Source organism: Pelodiscus sinensis, chromosome 11 (assembly GCF_049634645.1).
Source record: "Pelodiscus sinensis isolate JC-2024 chromosome 11, ASM4963464v1, whole genome shotgun sequence".
Lineage (NCBI taxonomy): Eukaryota > Metazoa > Chordata > Testudines > Trionychidae > Pelodiscus > Pelodiscus sinensis.
In genome coordinates, this window is record NC_134721.1 from 9172869 (window position 1) to 9193243 (window position 20375).

At 42.3% G+C, this 20375-nt stretch overlaps 1 protein-coding gene across 5 annotated transcripts in view; it reads right to left on the reverse strand.

The window, feature by feature from the left end:
- Positions 1 to 2473: 2473 nt before the first annotated feature.
- Positions 2474 to 20375, reverse strand: part of MDFIC2 (MyoD family inhibitor domain containing 2) — a 233318-nt gene continuing 215416 nt past the window's right edge. For 4 of the 5 annotated variants that reach the window (XM_075938586.1, XM_025183051.2, XM_025183050.2 and 1 more), the window contains 2 exons: positions 11615 to 11836; positions 2474 to 4347 (listed from right to left, as the gene is read on the reverse strand). In XM_075938586.1, the coding sequence (XP_075794701.1) occupies positions 4088 to 4347; positions 11615 to 11836 (482 nt within the window). In that variant the 3' untranslated portion in view covers positions 2474 to 4087. The remainder of the gene's footprint in view (positions 4348 to 11614; positions 11837 to 20375) is intronic. The other variant, XM_075938587.1, reaches the window with a different exon arrangement.

Below are 20375 nucleotides of genomic sequence, written 5' to 3' on the forward strand. Positions count from 1 at the left end.
CCTCTCTATATCTGTCCCTCTTCTTGGGCTGGGGTGGATGACACTGATCCTGGGTTCCTCTCCTGCCATTTTTAAGGACTAATATAGTTATGGAGAGGCAGACAGCAGGCCTGTGGTCTGTGCGAACAGAGCTTTGTTTCAGTGCGAAGTCTGGCTTAATATTTATAGTGCGGTAGCACTGGGAGATCAATTTTGTCAGGGTGACGTTGCTAGGTGCTGTAAATGACACTTTAAAATGATTACAGTTTAATCCATATTGTGCCCTATGAACCTCCTATGAAGAGCAAGGCCATTTTTTGCAGGAGGAGTGGGGAATGCAGATGAATCTTCGTGAGGAGACTTTCAGAAAGTTTGCAGTAGATGGTAGCCTTGTCTGTAGGAGGGGAACAAGTGGCTTTTTGTGAAAGGCTGGATGGCAGAGAGAACCAATCAGTGTTTTGCGGATTAAAAATACAGTTGCTGAAGAAATGCTGAGGATCCAGGGAGATGTTCCTATTTACAAAATGCTGATATTTCATTCCTTGTCTTAAAGAGTAGAAGTTTCACACATTGCAGAGCTGACATTCACTTTGGCAGCACAGCAGAGTCTGACAGCATGGACCACTGATGCCACCCAAATGCCTCCCATTTGGGTGAGTAGGCCTTTCTCTGAGGTAAACCAAAAAATACAGCTCTATGTTGCTTCTAGTCTCTGCGCTTAGCCAGTCTGTACAATGCCTGTCTAAGTCAGAATCTGATGAATGGTTTTTGTTTGACTTATGAAAGTCAGGTATGTGTGGGAATAAGATGGATCTCTAAACAGAACAGCTAATTTCTGGAATATATTTCAGGGGGGGAATAATTATTCTAGCCCACTTGCTCTGCTGTCTGATCTCAATGTGTTAAATAGCTCCTGTGTGTCATGAAAATGCAGTATGCTGTATTTTACAATTAACCGTTTTATGAGTGAGGACAAAGGCATCATGAGCTGTTAGTCCTTTTGGTTAATAAGGTAACATAAAGATGAAGAACATTTTCTATTGATTCTTAGTTCACACTGTAGAGCACAAAAATATTCATCTGAAACAAGAAACCAAATAGCATGCGAGCATAACCATTCGGTGAAGAGACACTGCTATACTGTTTAAAAGACCATCATTGATTGCTGCAGTGGTTCACAACCTTTTCCATGTGGTGAACCCATGTAACAGCAGGAAAAAGTGTTGGAAGACCTGTCCCATCTAGCCAATGCTGTGATTGTGACTCTCCTGGTCCTGTTCCTAGCTATGCAAATCAGCCGATGTCTGCAGGTATCCGCATCCGTGAATGTGCATGAGGATAGCCGCAGCTCATTTTTGCAGATACAGATATGGATACCGATTTTGGGTCTAGAACTCTGCACATTTGCAGATATCTGCTTTATATCTGCAGGTATCCGTATCTGCAGATGCGGATGCAGATATCCACAGCTCACTTTTGCATATCTGGATGCAGATACAGATACAAATTTTGCATCCACACAGGGCTCTATGTGTTCTTTCCATTTCTTTGTAGAAATGGGTCCATATTTCCTATTAGCTTTCAAGGCCAGTTTTTCTTCCTATAGGAAGATTCCAGTATGGATTACAATATAAAGAAAAACTGGCTTTGAAAGGTAATAGGAAATATGGACCCAATTCTACAAAGACTTAATCAAATAAACTCTGAGCCTGCTAGGTGATGCACCATGGACAGATATCTTAGCTTGCAATGAATCTGACTGAGGCCAGTAGTACATACGTCCTCCTGTATGCAACAAATAACATTGCAGTGTCAGGATCACGAATAGTCCTCCTTACCCTTTTGCGTATGTGCTCTGAAATCAATGAAACTATTTCCAGTGCTAAGAAAAGGATTTACTAGTGTGGGTAAAGGTTTTCACACTGTGTCCAATTCTCCACTCTGAAAATTATTTGCCAATAGGACATCTGGCACCGATTTGGAAACTCCCATTTTAATCCTTAAACTATATATATATATATATATATATATATATATATATATATAAAGTACAGGCATATTTGAGTCTAATGCTCCTTTTCCCAAATGCAATCTAAATTTTATTATAATAAAAAGGTATTTAATTTGTAAAGGAGACTAATGGTGTCTACACAGCAAAGTTATTTCAGAATAATAACCATTGTTCCAAAATAACCATGTGAGTGTCTACACAGCAATTCCGTTATTTCGAAATAGCCCCCCACCACGGTCATTCTAAGTTATTCCTCCTGGAGCTCTAAATCGAGATAGCATGTCTATATTAGGGAAGCCTGCCTCGGACTAATTTTGAGGCTTCTCTGCAGTGTAGACGTGCTACTTCAAAATAAACTATTTTGGAATAACTATTCCGGAATAGTTTATTCCAAAATAACTGTTTAGTGTAGTCGTACCCTAAATGGCCTTAAAATATGCATGAGTATTACAATCTAACATGTTTACTCTACAGCCTATTTTTAGAAAAGAAATACCAGAGTAGTTTGTTGCATCTCTGTTAATCTCTCGTAAATTCATGGGTTGATGCTCACATGGTATAAATCAGGGTATGCTTCTGTTAAAATCACAGGTGGTTGTCTGTATTTCCATGGGGTATGATTGCAGCTCGTGTTGACATATCCAAGTTAGTTTTTACTGGAGCAGAGCTCTGGGTCAGTCTTTGTGGTTTGTGAAGCTCGCCTACGTTGAATCATGTGCTACCGGAGCTTCCCTGCTCTGGGATCTGAGCTAGATAGAGTAGGTGCACTTGAGATGCAATCACACCTCCCTGTAGTACAGATGTACTATCCATTATAGCCTCACCACTTTTAATGGAGCTGTGTTGATTTGTTCCAGATGAGGATCTGGTCTGGTACACTTTCCATGGGGATTCCTGTTTTCGACCCTGCAGGCACAATATTTCTTCTGTGCTGAAATCAGTAGCCAGGCTTGGAAATCTCTGGGTGTTCATAAAAGACAAACACTGCCATAGAGCAGGCCAGCTTCAATAGGGAAACTTCCTACATGGGCAAGCAACTTTTGTATTTTCCTTTTTGCTCAATATTCAGCTTCTCCGCCCCTTGGTAGCTGAATTTCTATTCTTTTGTTATCACATGTGTAATTTGCAATGTTCATTTCATTTTTATTAATCAGACCCATTATCAGAAAAGAAAAATACAGAGAGCATTATAGATTGTAGTAAGTGCCTCCAAGTTGGATACTGTCATTTCTAGTCTTTTTACACATTTTTTATCCTTTGTGCACTCATGTCTGTTTTCCAACACTGCTTAACCTTGTCTGCTCATTAGAAAAAAAATCACACAAATAAAAATGGGGGGAAAACATAACTGGTTATCTGTAGGGAAATTCTCCTCCAGAAGTGTGCATTCAATTTCCATTAACACTAATTAGAATTAAGGAGCTCTTTCCTATAAATAAGGAACAATAGGCATAACCTGGCATTACATAATGATAGGTGCACACATTAATATGAAGTTGAGTTGCAGTAACTTGTTAAAATCCATCCTCTTCAAAATTCACTGGAGATTTTTGAGAGACTTTTAGTGTAATTACATATAGCATGTTTTTTAGTTCACTTTTTTCTCTTTTCTACCTAAACTGCGCCTGTAAGTGCATTTTAAGAGATTGTATAAATACATCTTGAATTATACAATTATTTTCTAGCATATATTATTAATAATACCCAACATGTTTATGTATGAATCAGTTAGGAAGATGAGTTAATAAATATCATTCCTAAAAGAATGTCCTAATTTGTCTTATGCTTGTGGATAGAGGGAAATCCATGTTGAATGCAACAGATAGATGTATAAAACCATGCAATTAGCACAGTTGCCATTTAGGAATTTGTGTTCATCTGTTCCAAGGTTGGTTTTCATTTTTTATTGGCTTCATTGGCTTGTGAAATCATACAAACAGAATTTTCTTTGGAATGCTATACAGTATTTCAAAAGGATATCACAGAATATACACTGCCCTCATTAGGAAATACTCCAATTGTTTTGAAACAATCTTACACCCTTTTTACAATGTCAGTTTCCATTCAGTTTATGGGAATTCTCTCAATTGTTTTCTATTAGCGGTAACAGACTTCGGAAATCTCCAAGGCAAGTTCCAGACATTCACTGGTTTCATGGCACGATTCAAAAATGCTGCAATCAATATCACAGTCACAGCTGCAATCATTGTTGGAGTGGTTTTCACCGGAAGTATGGTGATATCTATAGGATGGACAGCACATGTTTGTCAACCAATTTTCACAGGTATTAGGCAGCATTATAAGAAAGTCCCAAAATTGGCAGAATAAGCAGGCCAGGATAAGTGATGCGCATTCATCTAAGAAAAAAGAAAAAGAGTAAGATCCAGGAAAGACTCAGAGGGGTGGCCATGTTAGTCTGCATCTTTAAAAAACAAGCAGTCCTCTAGCACATTAGAGAGTAACAAAAATATATTTAGTATCAGGAGCTTACAGAGAGCTCATCTGAGGAAGTGGGTTTTGCCCACAAAAGTTCATGATACTATATATTCAGGAAAGAGACAGGGTTTGATTCACCATTACAGTATTCTAAATATATGCTGATGTGACTACATTTAAACAAGACACAGAAGTCAGACATTCCTGCAGATTTAAAAATAAGCTTAAAATATAAATTTGAAAAATTACAGCGGTAAAACATATTATGTAAAATGATGTCTTAAATTGTTGACCTCAATAGAAAAATACCCACCATATTTTGGGTGAAATTATTCCATGTGAGTGAAACTCAGCTTTGTACAATGGATCGGAGTAATTTAACTAGGGCTGGCACCCTGGACTGGCCCTCTTCATACTTTCTACTACACTACAGCATTGCAAAAAACATAAATGTATCGCTAGTGTGATGCCAATAATTCCACTCAAACTCAGCATCTGCCATAGATTACAGAATAGACTACTTTAATTTTTCAGATAGGAATTTGTAATTCCATGTAAATATCCTCAGTTCCACTCTTGCATACCTTATGCAGGCAAAATTTCCAGGAGGAATTTTGCTTGCATGTAAAGGTGTCAGGATTGGGCCCTTGGGTTTAAATAATATTTTTTTCTGGGCTGTCAGCTCACCAAAGCAATTTTAGGCCTGCTCTAATGCTCACTAAAGCCAATAGAGTCCCATTGACCCCAGAGATGTTGGATCAGGTCCTTAAAATCTGCTGAAAGCTTAGATGTTAGTTGTTCATATGGAAAAGCTCAGTTTGTATGCATCTGTTGTTGCATATCTGAATCACAGAATTAGACATGGTGTTTGGATGAGGATTTAGATGAATGTATGGGCCGGAGCAAAACTTACTCGTGGAATGGTGTAAAACCGCACAGTTTAATCACATGCTCCTAATTTAATTTTTATAAGGAGTCTGATTTAATAGATTCACAGATTCCAAGACTAGAAGAGACCATTATCATCAATGAGTCTGACCTCCAGTGTAAAATAGGTCCTAGAACGTCTCCAAAACAATTCCTAGAACCGATCTGTTAGAGTAAAACATCCATTTTTGATTTAACAGTTGTCAGTGATGCAAATGCCAGTGCAACCCTTGATGAAATGCTCCAATGGTTGTTACTCTCACTATTAAAAATTACTTTATTTCCAGTCTGAATTACTTTACACTTCTAGTGAAGTTTAGCGAATGCAAGTTTGCAATACCAACCAAAAAGGGGATGGATGGGGAGGGAGGGCAGTAGCTATATAGAGTTAACACAGCGCAGCTTGAAATCCTATGCTTTGCCAAGGGTCCCCATGCTCACGTTTCACCCTCTTTCTGAAGTGGGCTTTTCACCTTCTAATTCACATGCTTGTTAATTTTTAAAAGGAAGGGAAAAACATGTGGGGGGAAAAAAGTATCAACTAGGAAAGGTCCATTTCAAAGGGCAGACATTTTCTTTCCAGCATTGTGTCAGTTACGAACACTAGCACCAGCGCCAAAAGGACTAGCTCATGACTGCAGTAATTGCTTGAAATGTTGCAGGTGCTTTGGCAGCCACTTCATACTTACAGTGTATATCACCCAACTCCCATTTGTTAGTGTTGAAGCCAGATGAGGTGTTCAGAGGCAAATCTGAACTATTTGGAAAATGATGGAGATGCAGTTTGCAGTGCAGTGGATTCTGCCAATGATTTTCATGTCCAGTGCACTCACTTATTTCAGAAATCATAACAGGAGCTTTTCCCTTGCGCATTCAGCTTGTTGTTTCTCTCTCTTTGTTGGTTGTTATTCCAAAACAGTACTCACACTGGTACCACATTGGAAGCCTCATTTGACTGTACCTTGCAGTGCCTATTAACAAAGCTCTTTGTCTTATTTTTTCCATGAAGGAGCACCACAAGTAATTATCTGCATTCCCATAGCCTTAAAGAATCCAGAAAATTCTCTGTTTTCATACCACCAGTAGGAAACTCCATTGAAATTCATAGGTTTGGAGAAGGTGTAGGGTTGTGGGTCTCGTTGAAGGCTCAGAGCCCAAATCTTTTCCACTGTTTTTTTCCTCTTTATTTTAAAGGAAAATACTTTCCAACAGTGAGAATTGTATTTACTGATACTTTCAAGGGAAAAAATGGGATGTTATCACATTTCCTGCTCTTGAATGACAAACTATCTGATATCTTATTCAGCTGCATTTCTTCGGAGGTGGTGTGATATCTATCAGGTTTCAGAGATAGCTGTCATAGTTCCCACTAAGGTGCACGCCTGCATGGCCGTATGGCAGAGAGGATGCCTGCTCCAGTGACGGGGGCTGCCACGTGGCTGAGGGGGTCGGGGCCTGTTCTGGTGGCTGGGGCCAGGAACTGGACCTGCTGCATGGGGGTGTGTGTGTGTGTGTGTGTGCGTATCTGCCACGGTGGCCAGGAATGAGACATGCTACATGGCCGGGGGGTGGAGCAAGGTCTACTCTTGTGGCTGGGAGTGGGACCTGCCATGTGGCGATGGGGCAGGGTCTGCTCTGGTATCCGGGAACGGGACATCCCACATGGCCAGGGAGTCGGAGGTTCTGCACATTAACGTGTGCATGTTAATAAATTGGGTGCCACGGTGGCACACATCCAAACCAGCACACATGACCTCAATATTGGTGCACAAACCAAAACTCACTCCGTTTATGGTTGAAAAATCTGAGAGGGAACACTGGTAGTGAGGATAGTCTGTTTCAGCAAAACCAAGTGCATCTGATGCAGTGAGTTGCAATTCAGAAAACCTTATTCCATAATAAAACTGTTAGTCTTTAAAGACATGTCTACACAAGGAAAGTATGTTAAAATTACTAAATTCAACTCAATAACTTCCAAATTTACAAAATCAAACTAGAGCATCCACATTATGGGGAAGCCTCGAAAATTAGTCTGAGGCAGGCTCCGTTCATGTGGATGTCCTACTAGAGCCCCAGGAAGCACTGGGGAGTAATTAGTTCAAATTACTCTGGGGAATAGTTATTTCAAAATAGGAGCACTGGCGCATCTGCACTACCACTATTTCAAAATTAGCATTGTTCCTCAAGGAAAGCAGGAGTAGAGATTTTGAAATAAGCAGCCCATTATTTCGAAATAACGGGGTTGGTAGTGTGGATACTCCACTTATTAATTTGACCTAAGGGGGGTTATTTCTTAATAAAACCTTCGTGTGGACCAGGGTTAAGGTGCCACCAGACTCCTTGTTGTTGTTTTGATTATATATATTATGTAACACAATGCAGCATGACCAGTGAAGTTAATTGAAAAGTTCAGAGTCAGAAAGTTTCCAGAAGAAATGTTTTACAAGCTTTCTTGATTAAAAAAAAAACAACCCTCCAACTTCTTTTTTTTTAAATCTATTACAGCAGGCAGTAAGAATAAACAGCATGTGATTGAAATTCTTTCCGTAAGTAGCATATCATTGGCAATGTTATCAATTTTAATACTTATTTCAATATGTCAAGATCTATTTAAGTTCAGACAAGCACAACTAACTTCCCAGTCAGTGCTGTAGAATGAGAATGACTAGATTTTGGTGATACTTAGTAAATTCATGCTTATATTTTTTTCTGAGTAAATGAACTGAAATGATTAGAAAATTGAAACATTTTATAAGGTGACACTGCTGCATTTAATTGTATGAAATTTACAGTGTAGAAAATGTAATCATTTTCTCCAGTAGTCCATGGTGTAATTAAGAATATTCTTTTTAGATATCTTATATTTATGAAATTTCCTCTTTTCACCTTGATAAGATATATCAAATTCAAAGTAATTAGGGATTTTTTTCAGCTTTTCCTAAAATAAAAAACATAAGATCTGTTTTCTAATAATACAGATTTTCATGAATTTATTAACCTTAGTGTGGCTCACATAATCTTAAGAGAATAGATATAGTTCTTAAGGCTCTACCCAGGAAAGGGACCACACAAGATTTTAATAATAAAGCAATGTTTCAGCACAAAGTCTGTGATGTGCAGTAAAGATGCTTTTAAATTCCCATCAGAGCACATACCATGAACTGTGCTAATGGTTGTAACACATCTTGCAAAATCTGCGTGTGTGAGGCTTTTTTGTCCTGTTTTAAGTGAGGTAATGTATATAAATAATAGATATTAGCAATTAAGCATCCATTCCTATGCATTCATATATATATTTGAAAATAAATTAGCCACAAACTGGACAAAAGAAGATGCAATCTCCTGTTTTCTCTTCTGTGTTCCCTGCTGCTTGTGAAAGGCATTATTGCATTTATCTGTGAGAATAATGACCTCAGCTCTTGGTTTCCACGTTATTAGATTAATTACCACAAAGAAACTATTTTTAACAGTGTTCCGGGGCTGCCTTTGCTCTACATTTTCTTGCTCTTCGTGGCTTGTGGATGCCAATCCATCCTTAATTCATACTTCTGAGTCTTTGTATGAGCATGATACAAAATCTCATTGAAGTCCTGGACATCTTCTCCATTGGCATCAATGGACTGTAGGTCAGACACTCTTAGAGCAATTTCTGCAAAGTAAGCCAAAGTCTATTCTCATTTATAGCCAGGTAACACTGCTGACTTCAGAAGGGTTCACGGGCTTTAGGGATTTTCCATGTGTGTGCCTAGTAATCAGCTACAATAACTCATCAGATTGAATGAAGTGTTCAGTGACAAACACAAATCTCGAGTTTCCTTGCTTTTCTTGGCTTAAGTCCAGTTCTTAACCTTCTTCATTGAGCACAGATTGTTTTTGTTAATTTCCTTTCCTTTTCATTTTTTAACTGTGTGAAATCTGTTATTTACTTTACTCCTGTGTCCCTGTAACAATTTATGGGACCAGTCCTGTAATCACTACAAAGATAAAACCTCCATGGGTGTTGGAACTGCTGTACTCTTTAATGGAATAATTACGTCACCTCCTTAAAGGAGATTGAATGCACTCTGATATCACCAGAAGTACATGAAGCACTACAATTATTATAGAAATAGCGACACAGTATATCATAATGGTTCCTTTGGAGCATTGTGGTTTATTGTGTTGATCTGTATTTAGTAGTGCTTAATTCAAGCATCATTAACATGATATAACTGACATGTTTCAACTATATTGAATAAAATCCCTTTCAATGCTTTATTATCAAATTCCCACACAAGGAATTAATCTATGGACCAAGAGTATCACAGACATTTAATTGGGATGTATCATGTCTGTGAGACTATTTAGGGCTGTAAATCAGCATAACATCATTGACTTGAGTGTAGTTATGTTGTTTTACACAAGATGTAGTCTGTACAAAGGTATGTCTCCACTGCAGGATGGATCAATGCTGCAACAATTGATCAATTTAGTGGGTCTAGGGAAGACCTGCTTAATCAACCACTAATAACTCTGCCCTCACATCCAGTATTCCACCAGAATGGGATGAGTAAGGGAAGTAGGCAAGAGAGTTTCTTCTGTTGACCCAGTGCCAGAGCCATCCTGTCCATAGAATGGTCTGGGACAGTCATCCCAAGCTCCACGCTTTGGGAGGGCCTGCGGTTGTTGCCTCAACTGTCTGTGGAGCAGGACCCATGGCAGCCTGGGTAATTGCCAGAGGGCCTGGCACAGGGCAGCAGCAGGGTTTAGCCCCTCCACTCACCACGGCAACAGGAGCCAGAGCAACCAGGCAGCCTGCTCCACTCTGCCCTGCCACCCACCTCCCAGCCTGCTGTGCTTGGCTTCACTTCAGCAGAGAAAAGCAAAGTGCCTCTTCCCCGGCCCCAGGACACTCTGCTTCCTGCTGCCATGGTGAGTGCAGGAGTGGAGGCGAACCCAGAGTTCCAGTGATCCCTGGCTCACATTGTTTGGGGAGGCAGCTTTGGGCAAGAGGATGAAGAAGGAGCAGGGTTTGGGGGAAGGGGTGGAGTTGGTTCAGGGTGGAGCAAAGATGGCGTGGGGGCGGGACCTGGGGCAGGATGGCTGTTCTAGCCTCCATGCTTCCCTAGGGATGGCCTGGCCCAGTGCGGTGTGGACCCTGCAGTAAATAAATCGAAATGATGTTGATTTGAGCTACGCTACTAATGTAACTCAATTGCGTAGCTTAGATCATCTTGTTCCCATAATGTGTAGACCGGCCCTAAGTCTGCAGAATGTAGCTATTCTGCTTTGGTGCATGGATAAATTCTGGATGGTGGAATTCTTATGAAAACCAATGATTGTGTTGGCACGTGAATGAGTTGTGTAACAATGGAAGAGAAAGAAATATGTTGTTCTGTTTATGTAAAAAAACCCAACCCCACATAGATGCTGCATGCCATCTTTGGACTAGCAACCAAGTACATTTCCTTTAAGGAAGTGCAAACACTTCTTTAGCTTAGAGCAGGGACTTCTCAATTTTCATTGCACCATGGTCCCATTCTGGCAACAAAAATTACTATATGACCCCAGAAGGGAAGAGTGAAGCTTGAGCCTGCCCAAGCCCCACTATCCCAGATAGCAGGAGCCAAAACCAAGCCTCAAGGCCCACTGTCCTGGTCAGCGTAGGTGGGGTGGGTGTGAAGCCAAAGCTGGGAAGTGGGGTTCAGGATTCAGCATGACAATCTAAGCCAGTCCCAGTGACCCAAAAAACCCCACTGGGTTGTGACTTTGGGGTCCCAACCCACAGTCTGAGAGCTGCTCGCTTAGAGATACACTCTCTGGCTACAGCTACACTGCCGGGTTTTTTTTGCGGAAGAGGATATGCAAATCCCACTCGCATTTGCATATCTTCCAATTATTTTTGCGGAAGAGGTTTTTCTGATAAAAAGCCCCGTGTAGATGGGGCCATTTGTTGGAAAAAAACCCCCTCTTTTGCAAGACCCCTTATTCCTCAAAAATCGAGGTTTATAGGGTCTTGAGAAAGAGGGGTGTTACTTCTCCACTGGACATAAACTCTCCTATTGTGGCCCACCAATAAGAACCCTCATGTCACAGCCACTTCAAAGCAATCCTCCTCAACTTCCCAGAGTAAACAATTTCTATGGCATCTCACTGATTGCTTAGATTAGAGTCTTGAACTTCCTGTCTAATCATTAACAAGCACATCTTTCAGTTGAAAAATGGCACTCTGCAACGAGAGATTATTTAGAAATCAAACTTCATCTATTGTACAGAACATACCATCACGGTCTCTCTGATGAACTGATGCGTCATTTTCGATGTAGGTGAACTGTGTCCTGCACTTCTCGAGGGAAGACAATGATGCTGAGCTAGAGTCTGACAATTTCTTCTCGCTTTTGGTGTCCTTTGAGGGCGCGTCGGCGATGCTGAATTCCGACACCGAACTCAAAATACCTTTTGTAGGTTTCTTGTCTTTATGTTTTTCACTTGTAAGCTGGTTATCTGGGGGGAGGGGAATAAAAAGGCTACATATAGTACTAAACCAATGAACCAAAGGAATAATATTTTCAGAATTTCCCAATCTGTGGGCCCAATTTGATGAGCCCTTACTCCTGAGGGGTTGGTCTTACCCATCACAGTTGTTCTAATGATTTCAGTGGAACTGTTTGCCTGAGTAAAAGTTTATTCCTAAACTCAGAGTTTGCAGGCTTGCAGTTCAAGGTATTCTACACCAGCCGTTTTCAAACTTTTTTTCTCACAACCCAGTTGAAGAAAATCGTTGATGCCCACAGCCCCACATAATTTGACTGAAGCATAGGCTCCAGGGTGAGGCTGAGGATAAGAGTTTTGGGCTGTAAGAGTGGGCTCCAGCCTTGATGGTGGAGGAAGGGGGGAGCGGGCTTACCTTGAGGGGTTCCCAGTCAGAGGTGCAGTGGGGGTGCTAAGGTGGCTTCCTGCCTCTCCTGGCACCACAGACCATGCTGCGCCCCAGAAGCAGCCAGCAGCAGGTTTCTAGAGAATGGGGATGTGTCTACACTGGGCCACTTATTCCGGAAAATCAGCCGCTTTTCCGGAATAAGCTGCGAGCTGTCTACACTGGCCCTTGAATTTCCGGAAAAGCAACGATGCTCTACTGTACAAAATCAGCCACTATTCTGGAAAAACTGTTCTGCTCCCGCTCGGGCATAAGTCCTTATTCCAGTACACTGTTCCGGAAAAGGGCCAGTGTAGACAGCCCAGTAGTCTTTTCCGGAAAAAAGCCCCGATCGCGAAAATGGCGACCGGGGCTCTTTTCCGGAAAAGCGCGTCTACATTGGCCACAGACGCTTTTCCGGAAAAAGGGCTTTTCCAGAAAAGCAGCCTGCCAATGTAGACGCTCCTTTTCCGGAAAAACTGAAAACGGAATAGTATTCCGTTTTAAGCAGTTCCGGAAATTCATGCCAGTGTAGACACAGCCTGGGAGTGCAGAACTAGAGCTCAGAGCAGGGGCAGTGTGTGGAGCCCTCCTGAGCCGGGCCTGCTGCTGACATTTCTGAGGCACAGAGCAGTTTGCGGTGCCAAGACAAGCAGGAAGCTGCCTTAGCCCCCCTCCGCCCCCCATGGATCACCCTACAGCAACGAGACCCAGTACTTGACATCCCATGACCCCTAGTTTGAAAACCACAGTTCTACACTCAGAGAAAGTTGACTTCTATGGGGCACGGCCAAACAGCAGAGAATTCAAATGGAATCAGATTGGAATGGAAGCCACAGCAACTATAGTTCTTGGTGGCAGAGTAGGCGGCAAAGGGGTTATCTTACTACTTTTCAGCCGCATCAATGTTTTCTTTAGCCTGGCAGGCAGCAAGATAAGGTACGACTGCAGGTAAGTGGTACCGATGTGCAGCTGGGACAGCATGGAGTGTTCTTTGGTTGTGGCTCATCTTTTGTTGCAAAGAGAGCCATCTCAGTTCTGATTAGAACCCTCACACCATCTTCCAGGACTTCATCCGTTATGCTGCTCCCCTTGGAAGTCCTAGCTATGGTGACTCAAAGAGGGTTTGATTTGCATTTTGTAGTAATGTGAGAGATACAACTTAAAAACCAGGGAAAAATCATAACTTTCCAAATAGGTCTTCATTTTAAGGACCAATTAGGGAGTGATTTAAGAGAATTTGGAGCTCAGTCTAACCTTGAAACTTATCAGGCGCTAGTAAACTTCCTCTGATATCTGCTTTCTACTTGCTCTGCAAAGTGACTGAGAGGCCAGAAAACATAACTAATAGTCAGTCTCACAGGTACTGGGATGATATAACCTCATCAACTCTTATCTCCAGTTGATTAACACTTGTACCTCACATCAGAGTCTTACTTTTTATCTAACCTAAATCTCATGATATGTTTCCTCAGACGCTATATACAGAAAATCAATCTTTACAAACAGTTCGGTTTTGCAAAAAATTAATTCTAAGAAGAGCAGTCTGGGTTTTCAAGAAGCTGGGCTGCTTTCTGCCACAAGGACCCCGAAAGAGATCCTGCATATCATTTTTTCCTCAGAGCCTTTTGCTCCGTACCGTATAATAAAAAGCAGCCCAGAAAAAGGTTGATAGCTAGAGAAACCTTGATGATTATAGAGATTGCAGTAGCTATTTACTTACAGAATTAATTAACAATCAGTTTAAATTATCACACATAGTCAGACTGCATGTAATTTAAATTGCCTTCACATGAAGTAATTTGTACAGACAAAAAAGTTGGCTAGAGGTTAGTGAAGTAGAAGAACATGCGGAGAATATAAAGTTGAAGTGCAGGGCTATATATTTTCATTTTTAACTGCGAGCCATTTTTTAAAGGAAGACAAGGCACACCGTAAAAGAACTCTGGAATGAAATTCCCATCTGTATCCACATAGCTTTCTAAGGGTACGTCTACACAGCAGTGTCATTTCGGAATAACTCACGTTATTCCAAAATAACCAAGAGCGCGCCTACACAGGAAGTTATTATTTTGAAATAATGTTGAGTTGAAGGATGTCTTACTCTGACTCCTGCAACCCCCATTTCATGAGGAGGAAGGGAAGTTGAAGGAAGAGTGTTCGTCCTTTGACTTCCTGCTGTGTAGCCAGCGCCAAAAGGCAAATTAAGCTATTTCGCCTTTAGCTATTCAATTGATGTTGCTGAAGTAGCGTAGCTTAATTCGACTTTTGACCTGCCGTGTAGACGTTCCCTCTGGGAACAGAGCTATGGTTTGTAAAATCATTTCTATTATTACTAGGGGTGTGCAAACTCCATAGCTTCTTGCATCCCTTCATTCCCCTCACCAAGATTGCTATGTACCACCCTACCATTCCCTCTTTTCAGGAACTCCCTGCACTGCTCCCCCATAGCCTCTCTGGGAGAGGATCTGTTTGCCCTCATTGTCCCCTTGTGACAAAGTGACAGTCTCAGCTTCAAAGGGCTTACAGTTCAAGCATAAAAAGAGACAAGAGGTGAATATGGACAGACAGAGGAGAACAAGAAAACAATAAGGCAGCACAGACCAGTTTACTAGGCAGAAGTCTCAGCACACCCAACATTGCTTAATTATTGACAATTTTTTCATAGGCATCATTGCAAAAGTAAGGAGAGTTTTGAGGATGGATAATGGGATAGCTCAGCAGATGTTTATGGGGTGCTCCTCCCCATCTGTGAGGGACAAGTAGGCATGAAGGTTGACTCATAGGCTACATCTACATTGGCATGATCTTGCACAAATACTCTTTAACGCAAGAGTTCTTGTGTTAAAGTATTTGCGCAAGAGAGCATCTACACTGGCATGTGCCTTTGCACAAGAGATGTGCTTTTGCACAAGAGCATCTGTGCCAGTGTAGACACTCTCTTGCTCAAGAAAGCTCTGATGGCCATTTTAACCATCGGGCTTTCTTGTGCAAGAAATTCATGTTGCCTGTCTACACTGGCCTCTTGCGCAAGAACAGTTGAGCAAGAGGGCTTATTCCTGAGCAGGAGCATCATAGTTCTTGCGCAAGAAGCACTGATTTTACACATTAGAATGTCAGTGTTCTTACGCAAGAACTCCCTGCCAGTGTAGACAGGCAGCATGTTTTTGCACAAAAGCAGCCGCTTTGGTGCAAGATTATGCCGATGTAGACATAGCTATAGTGAGTCTAGACTGAAGGGTTTTTTCGAAAAAGGTGGCCTTTTTTCAAAAAAACTTCCCCTGCATCTAGACTGCTGCCATGTTCTTTCAAAAGTAAATCAAAAAAATGTGGCAGTTTTTTTGACAGCGGAAAACCTCGTTTTACAAGGAAGAATGCCTTTTTTCGAAAATGCTCTTTTGAAAAAAGGCGCTCTGTAATGCAAACTGTGCTTTTTAGAAAGAGAGCATCCAGACTGCTTGGGTGCTCTCTTTCAAAAAAGTACTGGTTGTAGTCTAGATGTTTTTTTTTGAAAGATGTTTTTTCAAAAGTATCTTTTGAAAAAGCCTCTTTCGAAAGAGGCTTGCAGCCTAGACATAGCCATAGAGAGATCAGTAGTGGGAATTTTGCTAGTTTAATGATAAACGCTTCCTGACAGTATCCATCTTTTTCACCTCAGCTACATAAAAACATAACACATGTTGACTCACTGTCCAGACCTGGTCAGTCTAGAAACCAGTGAAACTGATAATCTAGGTTTGTATTTACAGGTGCATGAACTGGCACCTTACATAGATGAGGGGGGCTTAACACAAAGTTCTCTGACATTTTTATTTGGTGACACTGTGCTGTGTAGCACAGGCTGAACTTCTCTGAACCAGGATTCTCTGGTCCAGCAAGTCCAGCAGGACCACGGATGTTCCTGGACCAGAGAACCTTAGTAGCCTGGAGTTAGGCAGCAGGAGGGTCTCTGGCTAGGAGTGGTCAGCCCAGCCGGTACCAGCAGCAGCAGGGCCAGAAGCCCCACTGGAGCTGGTGACCAGCAACCTGAGCAGGGCCAGTGGCAGCAGTGTGGGAAGTCCGAGTGGCTGGGAGTCCAGCTGGAGCAGGCAGCATGAGCAGGATGGGTGGAAAAGGGGCTGGCAGGTTAGCTGGGATTGGAAGTGGCACCAGACAGGGGAGCTGGCAGCCAGGGCCAGGAGAGACTGGCCAGGGACCCCGCAGCTGGGCCCAGAAGCAGAACCCAATAGTGGGGCTGGAGTTGGCCTTCCCCCAATCTGTCAAATTCTGTCATTCGGGACCTGAGGGTTCCAAACCAGGGAAGCCCAACCTGTATTTCCAAGAAGGACTGGCTTAAAAAAAATGGGAGGGGGGATGCACAAATCTGATAGAAGTATCAGATTTATGGAGGAAGCCATTGCATAATTTGCATATCTTCTTCCGATTGCTTTTTCGAAAGAGGATTGGTATTTTTTCAAAAAAGCAAGCAGTTTAGATGCGGTTCTTAAAAAAAAAACTTTTTCAAAAGAACCTGTAAACCTCAATTTTTGAAGAAGTTTCTTTTGAAAAAAGATGGGTTTTTTTTTTCAAAAGAACTGCATGTAAACTGCTTGCTTTTTCCAAAAAAAAACTCTTTTGAAAAAGCGATCGGAAGAAGATATGCAAATTACCAACAAATTTGCATATCTTCTTTCGAAAGAAAAACGTAGTCTAGACACACCCTTAGTGTTTTAGTAATCTTCTTTGATATGGGTTTTTCGTACACCCTAGTTATCTGACAAAGCAAATAAAAGGTGTGTACCTCAATCTTAGTTGTACAGTGTATTGACTTAAATTGGAGTTGAATGGGTATATCGGAGGGCAACAATTTTCTGTGGCTACGGAAATGTCTGACATGTTAGAACATGTTCAGGAGAGTGAACTTATTAGAGGCGAATACAGAAGTCTCTGCAACAGTAGCTTGGCTCTCAGTACATCACTCCCAAACAAAAGAGTAACAAAAGATGTCATTCAAGGACTCCTCTTTTTTTTTTGAAGAATACTACTGTACTTCTTGGAAAATATGGTACATCTTTGGCATCAAACTCTTAGTTTGAAAATCTCCCCCCTAAGCAAAGCTATACTTGTCTTGTACAGCTAGAGCCAAACATGGTGCAGTCACCAAAGGAAGAAAGTTACTATGACAAGCAGGAACCTTGCTTCCAGAAAACAGTGTCATCTGGGAGAATGCAGTGTACCGTTATAGGTCTCCATTTAGTTTTTTATGTAATTACCTTAAGTTCAGCTATGGGTCTATCTCCATTATGTCTTTTATCAATTTAATGTTTGCACAAAGTGTCTAAAGAACTAAAGATTATGCTAGACCAGCATAAAAAGTGGTTTAATAGTTGGATACTATAATGGTCAGTAATCGGTTTAGTGCTTGGAAAAATAAATGAAGCCAAATAATCTTTAAAATATATTATGTACAGTTGATATTATTTATTATCAATTTGAAATGTGAAGATAAAAAACCGCTTACAATTAGAGATTGGGAGGAGTTCAACCCCCATATTCTTTCTAAATGTATGCGTAGCATAGATATCATGTAGCCATATATGCCTATTTCAATAGTCAACTCAACTTCAACAAACTAACCACTGACACAAATCAGAAGGGAAAACAAAATGCACCCTGATGAAGAAATCTCTGTCTACTCATATATTTCCTCAGGTCAGTCTCTGCAGCCATAGACTATATCAGAAGCTTGAGAGGAAGGTGTGAACTGCTCCTCTCCCCCCCCTTCACAGATCTACAATCTTGCCTATGAAGCAAGTTTCTTCCTAACCCCAGGAAGTTAGGAGTCAGCTAAGTCCTGAAGCATATGGGTTGAAACCTCTCATACATTTTTAATATTAGAGCAGATGTTATTTTTAATATTCCTATGAATGTCCAATCCTTTTTAGAATCAGACTAAGATTTTTGCCTTAATACCTCATGGCAAAGAGTTCCACAAGTTAAATAGATGTTATTTGAAAAACTTTCCATCAGTTTTAAATATATTACGTCTTAATTTTATCCAAAGTTACCATGTTCTTGTATCCAGATAAAAGGTTAAAAAGGGAATGCCTGTCTGATCTTTATCCCATTCATTTCATATATCTCTCATTCTATCTAATTTATCATGCACCTATCACTGTAATAGGTATGTGCCATCTCCATTCAGTCCCTAGATAAAGTAGGCAGGACTTCAGTGAACCTGAAGGAAGATAACTCTTGATTTTTAGTGGTTTGAACTGAGCTCGTTTTGCTTGATAAGATTTACAGCAAAAGTAAAACTGAAACCCATCGACCGAAACCCATCATGTGTTGCTATGTGAAATGGGGGAACATTCTAGCTCTTTTAACTTGATTTGTTTTCCCAACAACCTAACTCAGATGGTTTGTTTTGTGATGAAATTGGGCATAATTTTGTTCCTGAATGAATTTTACCTGTATGACCATTCAGAATTACAAGAGAAGAACGGGGTGAGAGAGGGAACTCGTGCTGCTGTCTTGGTTGAAAAAAAAACAAAACAAAGCAACACAACACAAAGGGACCCCATAATAAAATGTGGTTCCACTCATGAATCAGCCAAGTTGCTTAGGCAGTCCCCGGGTTACGTACAAGATAGGGACTGTAGGTTTGTTCTTAAGTTGAATGTGTATGTAAGTCAGAACTGGCATCCAGATTCAGCCACTGCTGAAACTGATCAGTTTCAACAGCGGCTGAATCTGGACACCAGTTCCGACTTACATACAGATTCAACTTAAGAACCCCAGGCATCCCCAAGTCAGCTGCTGCTGAAACTGATCAGCAGCTGATTCCAGGAAGCCCGGGGCAGAGCAACTCTGCCTCGGGCTTCCTGTAGTCAGCCGCTGGTCAGTTTCAGCAGCGGCTGACTTGGGGACGCCTGGGGCAGAGCAGCTCGGGTGCTGCTGGGTTGGTCCAGTAGCGCGGCCGCTCCTCGGCGCTACTGGACCAACCCAGCAGCACCCGAGCTGCTCTGCCCCAGGCGTCCTGATTCAGCTGCTGCTGAAACTGATCAGTAGTGGCTGAATCAGGACTCCTGGGGCAGAGTAGCTGGGGTGCTGCCGGGTTGGGCCAGTAGCGCCAAGGAGCGGTGCTGCGGGACCAACTGGCAGCGCCCCACCTGCTCTACCACAGGCCCTGGGCTTTGCTCCGCGTCTCCCTGGTCTGCTGGGGGGGGGGCACTAGCTGCGTCCCCCCCCCCAGCAGACCAGGGAGATGCTGAGCAAAGCGGCGGAGGACCCGGGGCCGGACCTGCGGCGCTTCCAGCTGATCTGGAAGCGCCGCGGGTCCGGCCCCGGGTCCTCCGCCGCTTTGCTTAGCGTCTCCCTGGTCTGCTGGTTCCCCCAGCAGACCAGGGATACTGGGAGCAGCTTTTCTCGCCCCGGAGGAGGCGGGCGGCGGGACCAGGCATCCCGCCGCTCCAGTCCTCCAGGGCGAGAAAATCCCCGTTCGTAACTGTGGATCCGACATAAGTTGGATCCGCGTAACTCGGGGACTGCCTGTAGTTTATTCTAATGGTTGTTAGGTCAAGGTGGGAGGAAACAAGGAAAATCATTCAAAATGAAGAGCGGAGATACAGGATTGTAAGACGGGTAAGCAAGTCACTGCGTAATGGAGGTACAGGAAATTTGAAGGCTGAGAAAGGAGTGTGTGTGTGTGTGGGGGGGGGGGTATCAGAATTACAGTGAAGATACAGGGGAGGCTAGGGAGTCTTATCAAGAACCTAACCATCCTGGTCCCAAACACCAGGTGAACTTCGGATGAAGTTCTGAAATGCTCAGCAAAGAAGCCTTTCAGGGGAAATGGGGGAGATCCTACAATTCTTCCTCCAAGCCATATGCCTTCATATCTCACCTCCCATGGCAGGTCTTCTGGCAGTCTGGAGGAGCAGACCCATTATTCTCTGGTGTCTTCCAGAGGCTAGTCACTGTAAGGGAAGTTATGAGGAACTCTCCCACCTCTGGGCTGGATGGGCATCCTTTCCAGTGCAGTCTAAAGGCTGCAGAGCAAGCATACTCCCTGCCAGCAGCAAGGCCTCGGGGGAGGTGGTCTTGATCTTATGGTCCTTTAAATCTCTCAGTTATCTGGTGCATTAA